Here is an 18,539-nt window from a genome sequence, read left to right as displayed (position 1 = left end):
TATATTTATTTATAAATATAATAAAATAAAACAATAAAGAAACAGCTATATCCCTATATCGCTAGATCGCAATAACAAAGAAAATAATGCCAAGTTGTGCCATAGATTTAGATTTATTAGGATAGTAAATGGTTATTATTTGAAAAGTTTTCCTAACTTTTATTTAGGATATTATGACAACTGTTCAGGATTTAGACACACTAGCTCCTCCCCCTTACTCAGGTGTTTAATTAGATTGCATTGGCCTCACCTGGTACCATTATATAGTTCAACAACTTAGGAGTTGGAAGAGTTTCGTCTATTCTGTTTTACCTGTGGCGATGGGTGGATGTTTGTTTCTTTATGTGCTGTTGTTGGTAGGGTCTTTGCAAGGTGAGGCAGATGTGCCAATAGCTGTTTTAAAACTCTGTTGCTACTATTGCAGTAAGCACCTTTTGACTTTTTCTTTTCCCTTGAAACAGTTGTTTCAGTTGGAAGCCGTCTTTTAAAGTGCAACCTGGGCTCCAAACTGTGCAAGGATGGGTCTGAGTGTGTCTCCTACAATCATGTGTGTGACGGAGAGGTCGACTGTGAGGACAGTTCAGATGAGGAGGACTGTGAATCACAATGCAGTGAAGGTATGCGGTTTTGTAGCAGTGTTTAGAAGTCAGTTTTCTTTGCAAGATAAATTTATCAAAGCCTGTTTCAAAATGAATGGTGGACGCATATTTCATATAACACAAATATTCAACACAAATGGCAAGTTACTGTGGTTGAAGCAAAATCTCATTTGAATCGTTGCATTTCTTTGACACCAGAGGAAGCTATTTTCTGGATTAGCAAACTGAGCACTGCCTTCGATCGGACATCCTGACTTTTTTCATCCATAAAATTGGTTAGAAGTTGAAAAACACAACACTTTTATCACACTATTGCAAGAGTGTGCCATATATAGTACAGCATGTCTTTAAATTCCCTTAAATTATGAACAGGCCATTTAGTGAGTTGCCAGTTTATTATGTGTCCCCAAAATAATTTTGTCTTATAAAATGTTGATGCATTAATTCAGCTGTATATTCTGAAAACTGTAGATTTTGGTGCCAGGGTTTCCAGCACTAGCAGTGAAGCTGAACTAAAACTGTACAAACCCAAACTGATCAACTTGGCTGCATGAATTTACTGCAGGATTGTGGTACTGTTTTGATTTCGGTTTTGATGTGGCTGATAATCTGGTAACCGAGATAGATTTGATGTACTCTGATAGATGGACAGTGACATTAGCTGTCTTGTAATGTCTACATGTAAACAGATCAGTTCCAGTGTGCCCATGGGAAGAAGTGTATAAACAAGGACCAGGTGTGCGACGGCATACCCCAGTGTCAGGACCAGTCTGATGAACTGCAGTGTGTGAAGCAAAGCGAGGACTGTGTTCATCACTGTGATAACAATACCCGCTGCCTGCCTGCGAACTTCCTCTGTGACGGAGAGAGGGACTGTTTAAGTGGCACAGATGAGGCCAACTGTGGTAATGTTATGACCTGACAGCAATGGTGATCACAACTGTGCTCAGAACTTGATTCATAATGTTTGTTTATCTTTGGCATCCGCATCAGAGGGCCAAGAGGAGCAAAGTACCAGTACAACCTCTGTGCCAGTTGCCTCTGTGGACCCGTTGCCACCCATCAAGTGTCATTTGGGGTCCAAACCCTGCAAGGACAATGCAGAATGTGTCCTCTACAAACATGTCTGTGATGGAGAAGCTGATTGTAGAGATGGCTCAGACGAGGAAGATTGTTCATCAGCATGTGAAACAGGTCATTTGTGTGGTTGTGTACTCCTTTTGTACATAAATTAACAATATGACTTCAATGCCATCTAGTGGCCAGTGTTGACCTCAAGTTATAATCCACATTCTGAAAACATTCATTAGTTACACTAATTAACTAACTTCTAATATAACATTCCTGCACTACATTTTAGCTTCATGACTGTTATATTGTCTGTTTAGAATGAAATATCTTCATAAAGGTGATCTTCCATTGAATTATTTTGGAGGATGTAGTTTTTGGTGCTGTAAACGCAAACTACATCCAACCCTATCCAACTGACTAAAATGCATTCAACTAATGCTGAATACCATAGGCGTCATGAAGCGAAGATTCACTGTAACTGACTGTTACAAGGAATGCACTTCATAGACCCATCTGCATCTTCGTTATGTGTCTTCTGCAGACCAATTCCAGTGCGCCCATGGGAAGAAGTGCATAGAGCAGAGCCAGGTGTGTGATGGTGTGCCTCAGTGTCAGGACCGCTCTGATGAACAGGGATGCGCCAAGCACATGGAGGGCTGTACTCATCAGTGTGATGACAAGAGCCGCTGCATTCCCAACAGCTTCCTCTGTGATGGGGAGAGGGACTGCTTGGACGGCAGTGACGAGTTCAACTGTGGTATGTTGGAAATGAATGTGTACAACCCAGATTACTGGGCTCTGCTTGTAACCATCACTGAGGACTCCTCATTGACGGTTACACTCCTCTCTAGCTGATGAGGGCTGCAGTGCCTCTGAATTTAAGTGTACTACCAGTGGCCATTGTGTGTCGGCCACAATGCGTTGTGATGGTAACCCGGACTGCAAAGACCACTCGGATGAGGAGAGCTGCACCAAAGTACCAGTCTGCACCACCAAACATCGCTGCCCTCAGAGCAAGGAGTGTTTGGTGCAGGAGTGGATTTGTGATGGAGACCAGGACTGCAAGGATGGCACTGATGAGAAGGTAGATGATGTAGACAATCATGAGTAATGTAACTGCTAAAGCTTTAGGTACAACATGAATGCAGTCCTAAAATGACAAGTGGGTTTGATCATGTTTATAGGACCATATAGTCATTTGTTTTTCTGGAGGTGTTTGTTGAAATTGAAATGGTGGCAGTAAATCGGACTGAAAACTAATTTCATGGTGACATAATCGCTCCAATGCTCTTTCATGCTAAATATCTTTTGTCATAACACTCATGGAGCTGGCAGTTTTTAAAAATGGCTACAAATGGTCAATGGACCTTTGTTCACATTATGATTCAGTTATGATGAAGGAGTCATTCCTCTTTAGGACTGTCCTGTGGCTTTGCTGAACTGTGGTGACTTCCAGTGGTCATGTAACTCCAAGACCCAGTGCATCCCTGCTGTCTGGAGGTGTGATGGGATGAAGGACTGCGATGATGGCAGTGATGAAACTGAATGTGAGTAGTTGCGTATATATGATTGTGTGTGTGTGTATAAGATTTTATATATCTTTATAGATTTTATATATATAAATAAATAAAATCTCAAGTCAAATATCACTACAAGTAGCTGTGCTGTATTACAGGTATACTATATTCACACAAACTGAACTATGCCACAGTTTCACCACCTGCTACATTGTTTTTTTTTTTTTAATGAAAAATATTAGTCACATTTATATAATGCATGTAGGCCTAAAGAGCAGACTTGACTTCATTTGAGGGTATTAGTTTCAGGGAACAATTGAAGACTTACAACCATTTTGTTCTTGCAGCCTAGGGAAGGTCAGTTCAGCTTGCATTGACTTTGCATTGATGGCTCTTTTAAAAGAAAATGCCACAATTGGTAACAACTTTTTACCTGCATGACTGAAACACTGCAGGAATATCCCAAACAGGTTCATAAAACAATGTTTCAAACACATTTGAGGCTTTGAATGTAAGGGATATATACACACACTTAATTTTATCTTAAATATGCCCTTTTTTTTTCTAATTTGCAAATTATTTAGGGCGTATTCTGATATGTATTAAACTAAACTGCTCTCCAGGTGGACCTGTGACTTGCCTCCCTCACCAGTTCCAGTGTGGCAGTCAGGAGTGCCTGGATCCAGTCCTGGTGTGCAATGGCATCACCAACTGTGCAGATGGTTCAGATGAGGGAGGCAGCTGCCAGATAACATGTGGGGAGGGGGATAACGGGCGCTGCTCCCAGAGCTGCTACAGCACACCACAGGGAACGGTGAGGCAGCTGTATCCACAACACTGAAGTTGAATTTACTTCAGTAGCTTAAATGGTTACATACAGACCAATGCATTGGGAGCTGATGTGTGAAGATGTCATGCTATTGAGTATGGGATGGTTTGATGTATTTAATATTTTCTGTATAGCGCTGTCACTGTGCAGCAGGGTTCAGAGTGATGGATGATGGGCTGTCCTGTGCTGACATTGATGAGTGTGAAGACCGTACACCAGGTGTGTGCAGCCAGCTGTGTATCAACACTCCAGGCTCATTCCAATGTGACTGTCACCCAGGCTTCATAATGGAGGCAGATCAACACCACTGCAAGATAACAGGTAAAGCCCTGAAATACTTTTTATTTAGTTAATTATTTTTACATTTGAAGCATTGTGGAAATAAAGAAAAGTACACCTATTAACAGCAATTTGGGGATATGCACCTGGTTTGTTGCCAAGAGTAAGATGGGAGGATTGCCATCACTCATGTCCATGTCAGTCGCATGCCAGTTGACAGTCGGCTGGACATGACGGGAGTAAATGGGTAGCCTGGCTCTCAATAAGATGAGAAGATCCCTAAACAGTGATAGATCTTGATCCTTACAAAAAGGGAAACTGTCAAACTGATTTATTTCCACTGTTCATTAAGGCCTTGACTGCATCTGGCTTAAGTATTATACACTGGTCTAAAACAATTAAAGCAACCCCTCACATCTCAATAGGAAATATCTATACTGATATAGACTCTGTGTTGGGAGCAAAAGGATGCTACATCATTAATAAAAAGGAGTCAACCTACAGAGGCCTGAATTTAAAGACACCCTGAAAATCAAAGTGAGAAAATCATGCACCAGACTAGTCCATTTTGCTGAAATTTTATCACAGTAACAAAAAAGTGGTCTTCAGAAGTTTGTATGGCCCCATGTGCTAGTTAGCATGGCTGACCACATCGGGGCATGCTCATGAGACGACACTGGTGTCCTCGGCATCTCCTCCCACTTCGGACAGTCTGAGGTGCAACCTGGTGACGTTGGATGGACTGAGACATGATGTCCCAGAGGTGTTCTCTCGGATTCAGGTCAGGTGGGCATGAGGGCCAGTCAAGGGTGTCAATTCCTTCATCCTCCAGGAACTGCCTGCAAACTCTCACCATGAGACACCAGGAAGAACTTGGGACCCATTGCATAGAGGTCTGCGTCCCTCCATATACCTCGCCAGAACTTTTCACATCTGTCACACATGCTTAGGGTGAATGTGCTCTCATCTGTGGAAAAAGAACAGGACGCCAGTGGCTGACCTGCCAATTCTGGTGTGCTATGGTAAATGCCAACCAACCTCCATGTGAATGACATTCACACCAGTGGCCCGCTGGAGGTCATTTCAAAGGGCTCTGGCAGTCCTGTTTCTCCTTGCACAAAGGTGCAGATACCAGTCCTGCTGATTGGTTGAGGACCTTCTACAACACTGTGTAGCCCTCCAAGAGTAACTGCCTGTTTCCTGGAATCTCCATGCTCTTGAGACTGTGCTGGGAGATGCTGCAAACCGTCGGCCATCTTGGAGGACTTGGACTGCTTTTGCATCGGTCTGAACACAAAACCTCCAATGCAATGGCTTATTACAATTTATTGTCATGAAACATATCTTTACCTCTCATGTTGTCACTGTGTACCCATAATACTCCTTTTAATAATGTCAACAGACGTTTTGAGTAGACCACTGGATAAGACCATGAATAATACTTCCTTTTTCTCAACTGTCAGGTGAACCCTTGCTGCTGTCCTCAGTCCAGACAGACCTCTACTTGTATGGGTTGCGCAGTGGCAGCATAGATGTGTTGTCTTCCTCTGCCAAGAAGGCCATCCTGTCTCTGGACTATGACTGGAAGGATCAGAAAGTCTACTGGGTCTGTCTGAACACAGACGGCATCAGCTGGTCATCACTGGACCAAAACACCACAGGAACTCTGATTAGAGGTTGGTGCAACACAAATGGAGTATTGTGGGTTTTTGTCAGAAGAATAGGTGTGACAGTTATGTCATAAGGATACCTCCTCGCTGCACAACACGCCATCATTTCCATAGGTGTCCGAGCCGATTCGGTAGCTGTGGACTGGCTTGGGAGAAACCTGTACTGGATCAATGGGGTGAATAGTCAGATTGTTGCCATCAGACTGGCAGCAGCATCTGTGGACTCCTCGGACCACACCATCATCTTAGATGAAGACCTGGATCAGCCCCGCTCTCTGGCCCTGCTGCCACAAAAAGGGTTGGTGCGATTTCAGTGTGCGCTATTGTTTATAAATACCAGTGTTTAGAGTTGTTTGTTCTTCTACCAGCCTGATGTTTTGGACAGAGATTGGTGATTCAGCAAAGATTGAGCGAGCTGGGATGGATGGGTCGGAGAGGAGGGCAGTAGTGACCTCCAGCCTTGGCTGGCCTGGGGGTGTGGCTGTGGACACCATCTCTGACAGAGTCTATTGGACAGATGAAAGGCTGAAGACAATTGGATCTGCCACACTGGATGGTGATGACATTCGGGTAAAATATAATCTGTATGAACTTGAGCATTCATCCAAAGTGATGCGGCAGATAAGCAACCAAGAACATTTGGAATTGTATGCATTGAGGGGAAAATAGTTATGACTTATATGCTTATTTATAAATGTAATGTTCAGATTTTACAGATGAAGGAGACCACCAACCCGTTCTCTGTGGCAGTGTTCAATGACCTACTCTACTGGTCTGATGCAAAGAAGCGAGTGGTGCAGGCCGCTCATAAAATCCATGGTAAAAACCGTCGTGTTCTCCTGAAAAGACTCAGGCAACCATTTGCTGTAAAGGTGAGTAAAAACTTAAATTACAGATGTTTAGAAAACATTGTTAAGACAGATTTGGTTAAACTCGAACTTACATTTGAGATACTGTGTAACACTGGCAGATAATGTGTGTTGTAGATTTAGATTTGAATTCAGTATCCAGTAAACATAAGTTTAAAAAAACGCTGCTTAACTGTGTTCGATTTGGTTTCAGATCATCCACCCACTGCTGCAGGTTGGCAGCGAGAACCCCTGTGAGAAGACTGAATGTTCCTTCATGTGTGTGTTGGCACCAGGACCCAAGGCTGTATGCAAGTGTCCCCCCGGTCTATTACTTGCAGAGGATGGCCTGACTTGCTCCAGTCTGTTCAATTCAGCTTTCCTGCTCATGCTGTCTCCCTCCACTGTCACTCAGGTTTTTATATAGGCTGTAATTTTACTTAAATGCATCCACAATATAAGATTTTCAGCAGAGCAGGGTAATTTTCACATAAACCTTCAAAATGGGGAACTACACATTTATGTTCAAATGGGCTAAAGTGCACCTGAAAGCGCACCCAGAGCTTGTTGATGAATGTCAGAAGAACATGCTTTAATTCACACGTAAAATGATGTGTGGGACAAAGCCAGACGAGTGGTCACTCCCTGCTTCAGTTTTTTTAAGCTAAGCTAGCTGACTACTGGCTTTACATTCCTGTGGTGTGTGTTTTAATATAAAATCCTGTTTTAGGTGAATGTGTCTTTATCTCTGCAGATCTACTTGCAGTCCAGACACACAGCAGCAGAGCTACACGGATGGCCTGAACACCTGGCCCTGCAGGTTCCCAGCGTCAGTGAAGCCACTATCATGGACTTAAGCCTCCGTGAGCACATGCTGTTCTTAACAGATGACGGCACAACTTCACTCAGCTCTTTCAGGCTGAAGGACTCGATCTTGGGCGCTCAAGGCCAGCTTCTGAAACTGCTGGGTGACACCATCACAGCCATGGCCCTTGACTGGGTAACGCTTAACATTTTCTGGAGTAGCATCAAACAGCCCCGTCTGCAGGTCACCTCCATCAAAGATGCATACACGGCCGTTCTCATAAAGGATGGGATTGGCAGAATGGAGTCAATTGCCCTCCACCCTCCCAGTGGGAGAGTTTGCTTCTCAAATCTGTATCTACAGGATACTGGTGCCGTGGCCACAGTGGAGTGTGCCACCATGGATGGTGCAGAGCGAAGAGTGGTGTGGAAGGATGCTGTCCAACCTACATCTTTAGTCTTCTCTAGTAATGGGGATACGATCTACTGGGCTGACACGAGTAAGATTTGTTAAAAAAAAGAGAGAAAAATAGACATTATTAGCTGTTGTCACAGCAAGTTCTGTTCAAGGTAACATGTTGGACTTTTCCCAGGTTTAGGGACCATCAGCTCTGTTCCAATTGATGGATCAGGATACAGAGAGCTGAAGGCTGGTGATGGCCTGGCTGCTATGGCTCTGAGTGACGACACGCTGCTCTGGATTACTGTCGGTGGTAATGACTTGTATAATATGTACTAAATGGAACATGTGATGGCTGTGCTGTTCTACACTAACCTACCCTTAAATGATTCCATATTTTAGTCATTGCAAATAACACAGTAATTTGGAACAAAATGCAAATGGTGATATTGTTTCATAAAAACAGCTAAATATTATGTAAGAAAGCAGGATTTAATAATAATAAACATCTATGGTCTTTTCCTTCAGACAAGACGAGGCTCTGGTACAGAGACGGTCAGCAGCAAAAGAAGTTGTGGTTTGAAGTTGGCACGGAAGCACTCAGCTTGAAGGCATTCAGCAAGTCCAGTCAGACTGGTATGGAATCAAAACTTTAGTGGCTGCTTCTAAACGTAAACAAACATGACAAACTCCTGCTGATGAACAACCCACTTGTATTTATCAGGTTCTAACCAGTGCACAGAGAGCAATGGCAACTGTCAGCACCTGTGCCTCGCTACTCCAGCAGGTCGGACATGCAAATGTGCCCATGACCACATCCATGTGAATGACACCCACTGCAGCCTGGAGCAACACTGCCCAGCTGGCAGCAGGCCATGTCTGGATCAGCTCTCATGTCAGCCTGTTGAGAAGTTCTGTAACGGCCATGTCGACTGCTCTGACCACTCAGACGAGAACTGTCAGTCTAAATCTCATAACAAAGAAAGTGGTGTAAAATTGACGATGAAGCCACCTGTTTAAAGTTAAAAAAAATGTTCCTCTCTCTCCAGGTGTCCGTCTGCACCAGTGGTCAGGACCCAAGGCTTTTGCTCCCACCCAGCCTCGCAGCTCCTCTGTTCCTTCTCCCTCCCCTCCTCCTTCTCTGTCTGAAGTCACAGGCTACAATTCCACCCTGAATGTCAGCAATCTGCTCATGAACCTTGAGGCCGAGCAGTGCAGCAAGACACGCTGCAGCGACAACGGCCACTGTGTGGAGATCAGAGGAGTTGTTGCTTGCGCGTGTTCGCTGGGCTACAGTGGTGACTCCTGTCAGGACAATGTGCTGAAAAACATGCAGGGTCCTCTCATCTACAGCGCAGCGGGTCTCATTGCAGGCATTGTGGTCATCGCTGTGATTGCCGTGGCTGTTAAGAGGAAGAAGAGTGCCAAATTGAGGTTCATCTATTTATTCATTGATGAGAAACATGCCAATACTGATTCTGCCTCCTCATCCTAAGCAATGAGTGGTACTGATAGGAAAAGTTTACCATTTTAACCATTTGACAGCAATCGTGTGTTGCATGAAAGCAGCATTGGGCACAGTGGTCACACCAAGTGCTTGGATTACCTTTAGTTTCTCAATCTTTGCTTATTACTGTGCTAAAAAGACTCAATTCATCATTGTGGCTTAATTATCTTTGCCAGAATGTCTGGCAATGCATTCAATCTAATTAAACTTAAATTGGAATAGAATAGGAAAAACCTTTATTTTACCCACAATGGGTTAACCTATTGGTGGAGAGTAGGAGGCGTCATCTGCTTGGGACCACGCATGTAAAACATTGCGTGACGGTTCATTTGATAGACATAAACGATCCAGTGCGGTGAACAAGCCAATTTTAGGTATGCCAACCGTGATGCTTTGCATGAAAGGGTCATAGACTGTAAATTCAATTATATTTTGGTGTTTCTACAGAACAATAGATGTCTGGAGGACATTAAAAAGCGTCGCCACATTCAGCATCTGTTCATGGTACAAATGGCACGAAATCACATTTCCGCATTTGGTTTCTGCAGGAGGACTGACACAGCAGCAGTGAAGGACACAAGCATGACTGACCTGGAGAACAAAGCAGAGACCATCCCCAGTACCATGGCCGCCCCAGTGGAGACAGACAAGCCAGAGGTGGAGCGCTCAAAAACTATATTAACTACAAGTTTCTTACTGCGCTTGTGGAACAGTCTGACTTGTCTGTCTTTCTTTGCAGGAAGTGGTATCTTCAGTGGACTGAGGCTGATTTGTGTGCATGTGACATTTTAAATAAATGGTCTGCATTTTCCACTGTTTCCTGTGAAGTTATTTCAGAATTGTTTGCTATTGCTTAAACCACCATTGTTGAATTATGCCTGATAGCTGTGACTTCAACATTGTTCACTCTATGGTATTTTTGAGTACCGGTAGCTGGTGGTCAGTGGGTAACAAGGAAACGTGCCTTCGCAGTGAAATGGAGATGAGCAACAAATCTTTCAATCTGCGAAGGCTAAATTTCTCATCAGGTCAGTGGCAAAAATGAAACTGTTTTGTTAATCTTTGGTTTAGACTGAAATATGTAAAAGTTGGCATTGCAGTATAAAGGAGCAAACATTGTAAACATACCTGAGCACAAGCAGTCCATGTTACTGTGAACTTGTCTTGGCATAATCAAGTTCAGTAAATTACCATTTTATGATTTCAGAGAGAATACACACCTTAAACTCGCTGCCCGTGCCAGCTGGTATTCATGCCATAGAGCATCCCGGTGCCTTGTGTTCACCTGGTAAGTGACACACACATGCACTCAGCCATCCACGTCATCTTAAAACATGATTCATCAGATTAGGCCAGTTTCTATCACTCCATGGTCAACTACTTTTTTTTTTTTTTTTTTTTTTTTTTAATGAACAAGTTCTCAGTGGCTGATTTGACATTAGTGAACATAGAAAATGTAAGTAATACTTATATCATAGGAAGAATTTACCATTCTTGTTGGTGCATGTAGGACCTAAATGGAGGTCTAATCGGCCTTAACCAACACCATCAGTCTGTGTGTTAGTGCCCACATTCCTGACTTACTCCTCTCTGTTATTTGACTGTCATTTTAAATTATGAGGGAAAAAAAAACAAATATTTCAGTGTCTACAGAAACAAAAGCCTAAGAAATTTATGATAAGATGACATACTGAGGAAAGAGAGAAAAAAACGTATATATTTTTTGCAGCTTAAATAATGTATGTAGCTTGTAATGCTGTCGGTGAGAACAGTATGCACTGTTAGACATCATGGAGCATTTCTGATGACTTATAGATATATTTAAAGTCTAAACCGGATTCTTCCCATTGTTCACACCAAAACCCCAAAGCCCATATTTACTCTGCTCAGAATAGGCACATCTGATGTTTGTATTGTTTTATCATCCGTGAAGAACTCTCTAATTTCGCTGTATCTGAGGGTGTTTAATGACCTGGCTTTGATGGTTAGTGAATGTGGACATTTTATATAGTATCGCCCGGAATATGAACCAAATGGTGGAGTGTGGCATGTTGTACCCACACGCACAGCGGCAGGAGTATAAAATGTTGAACAACTCAGGAGCTCTATTGTTCATTCACAACTGAGGAGAGGTGAACATTTATTGCATTGCTTTTGTCACATTTTAGAATAAGACTGGAGGTTCAGTGGTGAGAAGAAGATACTCAAAACACCAAGGTAAGCTTAATGCCAAAACAATGCTGTTTTACTTGTGTTTTTTTGTAGATCACTGCGCAGAACAACATCACCTTTCTCTCTCTGACAGGCATTTCATTGTGTAATCAAACTAATCTTATTTTATTTTATCTTTCTTTTTACTTGAGGTTTTTAAAAGTGTTACTTTTATGTGCAACTAAATTACTGTGGCCAAGTAATTTCCCTGGTGCCTTCCCTTAAAGTCAGTCTAAGTTTAATACAGTAGATACTTTTTGGATAAAGAATGATTAACGATCAGTGATTTTAGGTTTATAATAATATCACAACATAAATCGTGGCTCTTCTGCCATCTCCTGAACTTCCGTTTTATGGAAACTTTACTGAAAGTTTGTCAATTGTGTGACATTTGTGTCTCCTGTTTGTACTTTTGGTGACAATAGTTCTGAGCTCCATGTTGTCTTGTAGACTTCCTGGTAAGTGAGGGAGTGACCTGGCTTTGTCTCATTCTTCCATCGGTTCACTCATGTATTATTTCCTGTGATATTTGGTCTTTTTTATTTCTTTTAATAATCCTGAGATCTTGTCAAGGCCTCTTCAGTCGTGCCCTTTATCCATAGCTTCATGTGAGTGGCTGACTGGGGTAACTCAGCCCAGGCCCCAGCCAAAGACACTTGCAAGAGGGGCATCAGCTATAACTATAAAGATATGTTTAGATTTGTATGTTTTCTTAATTTCACATGATTCTGTTTCAGCAAACACAGGAAAGTCAGCGATGGCATTTTTTGGGGCCTTGCTCTGTGCCGTCTTCTTGGTGTCTGTTGTGACATCTAAACCGGTGAGTAGCTTTACCGTTACTACATTTTACCACTGGGTCAGATGTAACGTAAAGTGACCTGCGTTAGTTCTTTTTTCATGAAACAGATCGATCTGAATGATGCTGAGGATTCGTCCAAGTCATCCGAGTCCAGTGAGTCCATTTCGTCAGAGGAGACTGCCACTGATGTTGAGCCTTCACAGGAACCCCCCGAGCCAGCGCTAACGGAGACAGATATGCCGAATGCTATAGAGGAGAGCAACCCCCTGGACACCACACCTCCCTCTGTAGATGGAGGACCTCTTCCAGTCGCGCTCAATACCTCCGCCCTGCCAGAACTCGAAGACCCTCAAACTTCTGCCGACAACGGCGCCTTACAGCTGATGCCAGACGATCCTTCTCAGACGACTCCGGGTGTAGACATTTCTCAGGGCATGCCAGACCTTGATGCTGCACTTAACACTGACACTGCACACATTCTGCCAGACGCGCACACTGAACCACAAGTCGCCACCACATACCAAGGATTCCCCAAGGATGCCATTCCTCTATCGTTCTCCTCAACCACGCCCCTGCCAGTCCCCACCGGTACCACCCTGACTGCTGTTCCTGTTTGCATCGCTTTTCAGTTTGTGACGCGTGAGCCAGATCCACCTAGAGGAGACAACATCTGACCGTAACACAAACTGTGTTAGAACATTTAGTTTTATCTCAGCCTGTGTTACCAGTATGGTCTGTTAGTTAGTGATGGTTAAGAGCTACCACCATCATATGAGCAACTTACTCACACTACACTTTTCTTTCACTTTAATTTCACATATATCTAATGGTGCTAGTGTTCATAAGTGCTATTTAAATGCAGTGGAAATGTTGGCAATTGTTAGACTGAAGTGCTTCAGAGTGTTTCATAAAATGTTTTTGTTTAATGGGAGCATGTATTAGTCATGGTAAAGATACATTAATTGGTCTCAGCAGTCGTACAGGAAATTGATGATGATACCTGTTTGTTTATGATCAGTAAGAAGCCGTGTGTGATGTAGATGTCACATTAGTTAAACGCAACAAACAAGATGGTGTAAGAACATAATTCCAAAGCAATACTGTAATCTGCTTGTCTTGCTTAAATGAAAAACCTGGTTAGAGGTTCATTCATAAATAATTGAAATTTCAATTACATTTATTTACATACTGGACTTCTGAAGACGTAAATAAATATTATTCAAGATTATTTTTAAGCTAACCATAACTCAAAGTTACAATCTGAAGACAAGTATGGAAATTAACATTAATTTAAATGCTTCAAGTCCACCTCATGATGCCCTGTGAATATTGCTTTTTTTGCTTAATCTTTAATTTAAATAATTTGCCAACTTACTATATTGTAAATCCTGTTAAATTTATGCTACTTTTATTAGTTTCAGTAGTATTATTATTATTTTACGTTGTTATTATTATTACTGCAAAGTTCCACAGGCGTTGTGTAAAACAAACAGAAACATTTGTTCACACCATTTTATAGAACGAATTTAAGTAGGTTGTATGGCACAGTCCCCAAATGCAACACATTCATAGGGATATAACTCAGCTGTGTAAAACTCTAAAAACATGCTGGTCAAATGTCAGATGGTTCTACATTTTCAGTGGATGATGAAGAAGTGGTCCTGTGATAGACTGCTGAACTGTCCAGGGTGTCCTCATCATTTCACCTACTGTATTCTGGGAGAAGCGCTTACTCAGGTACAGAAAATAGATAATATGTATATGTACAACCTAATAACAGTGTTACACTCAACACTAAGTTACTACAGCTGAGTGTATCAGGCAAATGTCAGAAGTATAGATGTCGTCCACTTGAGTTTGGCTCATAGTGTTAATGTGATGTAGGTGACTCATGTGGATCTTGTTGCTCTGGCTCTCTGTCGGTTTCTGCCTCGTTGTCAGTGTCCTGCTCTGGCTGCTGCTCCTGCTGAGGCTGCTGGATGAGTCCTCCGTCCTGTGCTGTATTGTAGGAGCCACAGCCGTTGCACTTCATCCCCAAAACATGAAAAGGCACTGTGCAGTGGGCTTGGCAGTCGTTGCATATAACCTATAGCAAAGAAAACCAGTTCCAAAAAATTAGCAACTGGACTAAGAATAGCAGCTCATCAATTATTAATCCGACCACGATTTTAACCTTTATTTAAAATACAGGTGCATTTTCTGAGGCCTTACTTTGACAGTGGCACCTTGGTATTCAGCGGGCATTGGTGACAGAACTATCTCTTCGTCCATCTGTTCCCAGTGGTCCTTCATGTCCCAAGCAGAGTGCATACACAGAGGGCAGCGATATGCTCTGAAACAAGAAAGGAAAAAATAACGTGGAGCCCGTGAAGTGCCTCATTCAGTACCTCCACATGCAGCGGCCAGCTCCTTCACAGAAACTCTAGCAACAGGGTGACTGAAAATCTGTGTATACGAGCAGCAGGTCATTTATTACATTTGTTTCCTAGCCCAGACCTTATTTTGGCACCACGGATAACTTATTTCAGCAGTAGGGACAGAAAGAACTGCTGTTTACCAGTCAAACTCAAGAGTCTCATAACAAGACGTAAATAGATTATCAAATTTCACACGAGCATGTTTACATTACGTTTTAGCTTGGTAAGACGACATGAACTGTGTCTGACACCAGTCTTCGCTTTTAAAATGTGAAATGTGCTGTATATTTTAGGGATGTGTAATTGTCTGAGCAGGACATGAACACACCAATGTTGCTATCACCTCTGGTGTGTATTTTTGTCTCATTCTCATCAAATGGGGTGCTAACTTCATTGAATTTTACCCAATCAGCCATGCAGCTACTTAGCTGTAACAAGACTATATTCAACCTGACTACACAGTTATCAGAGACGGAGACTCATTAAACTTACCCTGTTCTGACCATGTCACCAAAGCAGGTCCTGCAAAGAAATTTATGACAAGTTATGACTATTAATCATGTATTTTTAATGTGTAATTAAAGTAGAGGCAAACACAAACAGACACTATGCACAACTCAATCCTATAACCCTATTCAGAGAATAAGAGTTATACTTGTGTAAAAGATGGCCACACGGAAGAACATGAGCTCCGATCCTGGACGTGTGAATATCCTGTAGAGAAGAAAAAACTCACATCAAAATTTAGAAAACAGTGCCGTATAAAATCCCATAATCCCTCTGTCTTAATGTACTCTGTTTATTATTACCTCCATACACACTGGGCAATTCTGCCTTGAAACATTTTCCACACACTGAAACATAAAAACAATTATGTGAGAATAAAGCAGTGTGAGGATGCTCATTTGCTCATAAAACAGAATTCATACGAGGGCGTGAGTCAGCGAAGGAACAGGAAAGATAATCACCTTATGGTTTCCTCGCAGATCCCGGGCTAAACACAAATTGCACTTTTCACAATGAAAGTAGTTCTCCCTGGGCCCAATTCTGGCAAGATCAAAACATTTGAAAACTGACAGAATTATTGACTATAGCATCAGCCAGCTTATGAACATTAAAATTAATCATTGGGACAATAAACCAACCATTACACCATATTGTCTTTGGTCGTTTAATCTGAAATAATAAACTGCATTCCCCAAATATCCATATTGTGATAGTGTACTGGACTTAAGTTAGAAAAAGAATATGTTATTGGACTTTTTACCTGCATATTCCACAGGGCTGACAGTGGTACTGCTTCTTATCCTTGTCGAACAAGTGGCAAATGCCACAGTAATACTCCCCAAACTGAGCGTTACACTGCTCACAAGTCTGCTGCGCCTGAAAGAGTGCAACCCCACATTTTTACAGTTCTGCTTTCCTCCATGTGAGCAAACTGCAACACACTTAGAATGTAAAACCCAAAAGGAAACAACTGATATTAAAGAACAGAATGGTCCAGCTACAACTGATAGCGAAGAAGAAACATATGAGGCACAGCTGCTGTTCCCAGTTACCTGCTGCACTGTTTGACACTCGGAGCACTGCACCTCTCTGACTTTGAATCGATCCATCTGGTGATTCTCCTCCGCATCATGGCACAGCCGACACACGTATAGTTTACCACAACAAGGTGCCTGCAGCACATCAGTGAATCAGTGAATGTGAATATAGGGGGCGGTGATGAGTATGTTAGTCATGGTTGTATCACAGATTGTGCCAATACCTCAGGATTGCACAATTGTACATTCACTTGCTGGTTCCTTAGGTACACTAGCGAAAACTAATATATTGTAATAAAACAGCCATGCACTGAACCTTAGCTTCATGAAGGTTATAGTATTCAGCATTTGTTCAAGTAACAGAGCTATAGACTCAATTAGGTTTTCCTTAAGGCGGCTGTACTTTGTTGTACTTTCGCATTGTATTGTTTTGTTTGGTATGCTTTGTGTTCTTTTCCTCAGTCCTATTTAGTCAGTGTCCTAGGCTAAATGAAAAGCGCTTGCATACAATACAGTTTTACAGCGCCACAATCTAGATACTTCAAAGTGATAATCCAGTTGAATGAACACCTTTGTGGCGCTGGCTGTCCTAAACTGAAGAACATAACACTCGGGTAAGCTTCGGTTTAGTGCAGGGCTGTTATATTACAAGGTATTCGTTTATTCGATGGTGCACTTGATGAAGCGGCAAGTAAGTGTATAGTTAAGACACCAACACATATGCCTGCTAACCATACACGAGCTAGCTGTGCGTGGCTGCTATAAGAGATGAACAGAGGCACTGCTCGGTACAGCGGAGCGACACTGAAGCAATAATCAACGTCCGTACGTATCCTTCAGAAATGACGAACATATGCGATGTATTTCACAATCTTAACTCACTTTCAACAGGCAGCTGCGGACATAATGCCGACAACCCGCAGGGGAAGCCATGTTTCCTACTTCTTACAGAAATGGTTTACTCTTCTTCACTTGCGACGAATTTCAGATCTTAGACCAAAACGAGCGCACACCGCCATCTACTGTTCACAACTGCATAGATTGATTTCGCCAGTGAGGAAAAAAGCAATTGTGCGTCTGTCTATCTATCTATCTATCTATCTATCTATCTATCTATCTATCTATCTATCTATCTATCTATCTATCTATCTATCTATCTATCTATCTATCTATCTATCTATCTATCTATCTATATTTGCTCTGCACAGCACTATTATAAATGTGGGTATGGTGATTACAAATGTGAATTGTGAACTGGCAGAACAGTTGTTTTAATCAGTGTGCAGAATACACGATTACATTCAGCACACTATAAATTGCAATATATTATAAAGTAAAAGAACCTGTGGAGTTCATTTTACTGCAGAATCTAGTTCCAGGGGGCAGCAGGGAGGGCAGTCCATGGAGGTGTTGCCTGGCTCGAGATAAACAGTGCTTTTGTGCCATTTCCTAAATGGTGAGAAGACTTCTGTGCAGGTGGGCTCACTTCTGATGCTTCTGTACTCTCTTGACCAGTGATAGGTGCACATCACTGACAACCTCACTTTGTCTGTGAACAACCAAGTGAGGTTGTCGGTGATGCACGTACTGTGCACTCCCAGGAACTTGATGCCGCTGACCACCTCCACAGACACACCAATGATGCCCAGCCCACCAGCTGCTCCACCTCCTCTCTGTGGGCCAGGTTGTTGTCGTACCTGATGACAATTATTGTATCATCCACAAACTCTCACAATGTTGTTGGTGGCAGACCTTGGAATGCAGTAGTGTGTCATCAGGATGAACAGCAGAGGGTTGGGAACACAGGCCTGAAGGGAACCTGTGCTGAGGGCGATGACATTAGAGGTATTTTGGTACAACTTGGTTGCAATCACAGCAATGAATCTGTTTGGAGGTCTCAGTCTTGTTTGCTAATCTGGACCCTATAATTGTACTTCATTCTTCTTTAAGCAACTGTGTTTCCTAGATAAAACCAAATGTATACATATCCAGCATATTTTTTCCCAGCAAGTTTGAAGAAGGGTCCTGTCATATTTAAAGAATA

At 42.4% G+C, this 18,539-nt stretch overlaps 3 protein-coding genes across 4 annotated transcripts; 2 read left to right on the top strand and 1 right to left on the bottom strand.

The window, feature by feature from the left end:
- The first annotated feature begins 272 nt into the window (after positions 1-272).
- Positions 273-10,335, top strand: lrp13 (low-density lipoprotein receptor related-protein 13). The gene is made up of 21 exons (XM_047592077.1): positions 273-372; positions 462-617; positions 1,289-1,504; positions 1,593-1,793; positions 2,212-2,427; positions 2,522-2,754; positions 3,088-3,217; positions 3,811-4,001; positions 4,151-4,337; positions 5,759-5,971; positions 6,080-6,263; positions 6,334-6,535; positions 6,673-6,837; positions 7,028-7,228; positions 7,568-8,117; positions 8,211-8,330; positions 8,546-8,653; positions 8,742-8,975; positions 9,067-9,451; positions 10,073-10,181; positions 10,264-10,335. The coding sequence occupies exons 1-21, from the start codon at positions 321-323 to the stop codon at positions 10,285-10,287; spliced, it is 4,077 nt and encodes a 1,358-aa protein (XP_047448033.1). The 5' UTR covers positions 273-320; the 3' UTR covers positions 10,288-10,335.
- Positions 10,336-11,608: 1,273 nt separating this feature from the next.
- On the top strand, positions 11,609-13,908 carry LOC125011639. Its single transcript, XM_047590858.1, has 3 exons — positions 11,609-11,741; positions 12,473-12,555; positions 12,642-13,908. The coding sequence occupies exons 2-3, from the start codon at positions 12,493-12,495 to the stop codon at positions 13,206-13,208; spliced, it is 630 nt and encodes a 209-aa protein (XP_047446814.1). The 5' UTR covers positions 11,609-11,741; positions 12,473-12,492; the 3' UTR covers positions 13,209-13,908.
- Positions 13,438-17,490, bottom strand: rchy1 (ring finger and CHY zinc finger domain containing 1). Of its 2 annotated transcripts, none has more exons than XM_047590857.1 (9): positions 17,378-17,490; positions 16,511-16,630; positions 16,219-16,334; positions 15,920-16,023; positions 15,761-15,805; positions 15,607-15,665; positions 15,444-15,473; positions 14,746-14,866; positions 13,438-14,620 (listed from the first exon to the last, which is right to left on the bottom strand). In XM_047590857.1, exons 2-9 carry the CDS (start codon positions 16,588-16,590, stop codon positions 14,405-14,407), a joined length of 771 nt encoding a protein of 256 aa, XP_047446813.1. In that variant the 5' UTR covers positions 16,591-16,630; positions 17,378-17,490; the 3' UTR covers positions 13,438-14,404. The 2 variants fall into 2 exon arrangements, with proteins under 2 accessions (XP_047446813.1, XP_047446812.1); XM_047590856.1 differs by having other exon boundaries at positions 15,920-15,998.
- Between the last annotated feature and the right edge of the window lie 1,049 nt (positions 17,491-18,539).

The sequence above is a fragment of the Mugil cephalus genome, chromosome 8 (genome assembly GCF_022458985.1).
Source record: "Mugil cephalus isolate CIBA_MC_2020 chromosome 8, CIBA_Mcephalus_1.1, whole genome shotgun sequence".
In the NCBI taxonomy this organism is placed as follows: Eukaryota; Metazoa; Chordata; class Actinopteri; order Mugiliformes; family Mugilidae; genus Mugil; species Mugil cephalus.
Note: the sequence above shows the minus strand (reverse complement) of the source record. Positions and strands in the feature narration are given on the sequence as shown.

Excerpts from the sequence above, each read along its gene's own strand:
- rchy1 (XM_047590856.1), bottom strand. The coding sequence starts at position 17,428 with ATGGCTTCCCCTGCGGGTTGTCGGCATTATGTCCGCAGCTGCCTGTTG. Across the intron at positions 16,335-16,510 it reads AGTGTCAAACAGTGCAGCAG|GCGCAGCAGACTTGTGAGCA; the intron begins GTAACTGGGAAC and ends GCACTCTTTCAG. Across the intron at positions 15,806-15,919 it reads ATCTGCGAGGAAACCATAAG|TGTGTGGAAAATGTTTCAAG; the intron begins GTGATTATCTTT and ends TTTATGTTTCAG.
- lrp13 (XM_047592077.1), top strand. The coding sequence starts at position 321 with ATGGGTGGATGTTTGTTTCTTTATGTGCTGTTGTTGGTAGGGTCTTTG. Across the intron at positions 373-461 it reads GTTGGTAGGGTCTTTGCAAG|TTGTTTCAGTTGGAAGCCGT; the intron begins GTGAGGCAGATG and ends CCCTTGAAACAG. Across the intron at positions 1,505-1,592 it reads CACAGATGAGGCCAACTGTG|AGGGCCAAGAGGAGCAAAGT; the intron begins GTAATGTTATGA and ends CATCCGCATCAG.
- LOC125011639 (XM_047590858.1), top strand. The coding sequence starts at position 12,493 with ATGGCATTTTTTGGGGCCTTGCTCTGTGCCGTCTTCTTGGTGTCTGTT. Across the intron at positions 12,556-12,641 it reads CTGTTGTGACATCTAAACCG|ATCGATCTGAATGATGCTGA; the intron begins GTGAGTAGCTTT and ends TTCATGAAACAG.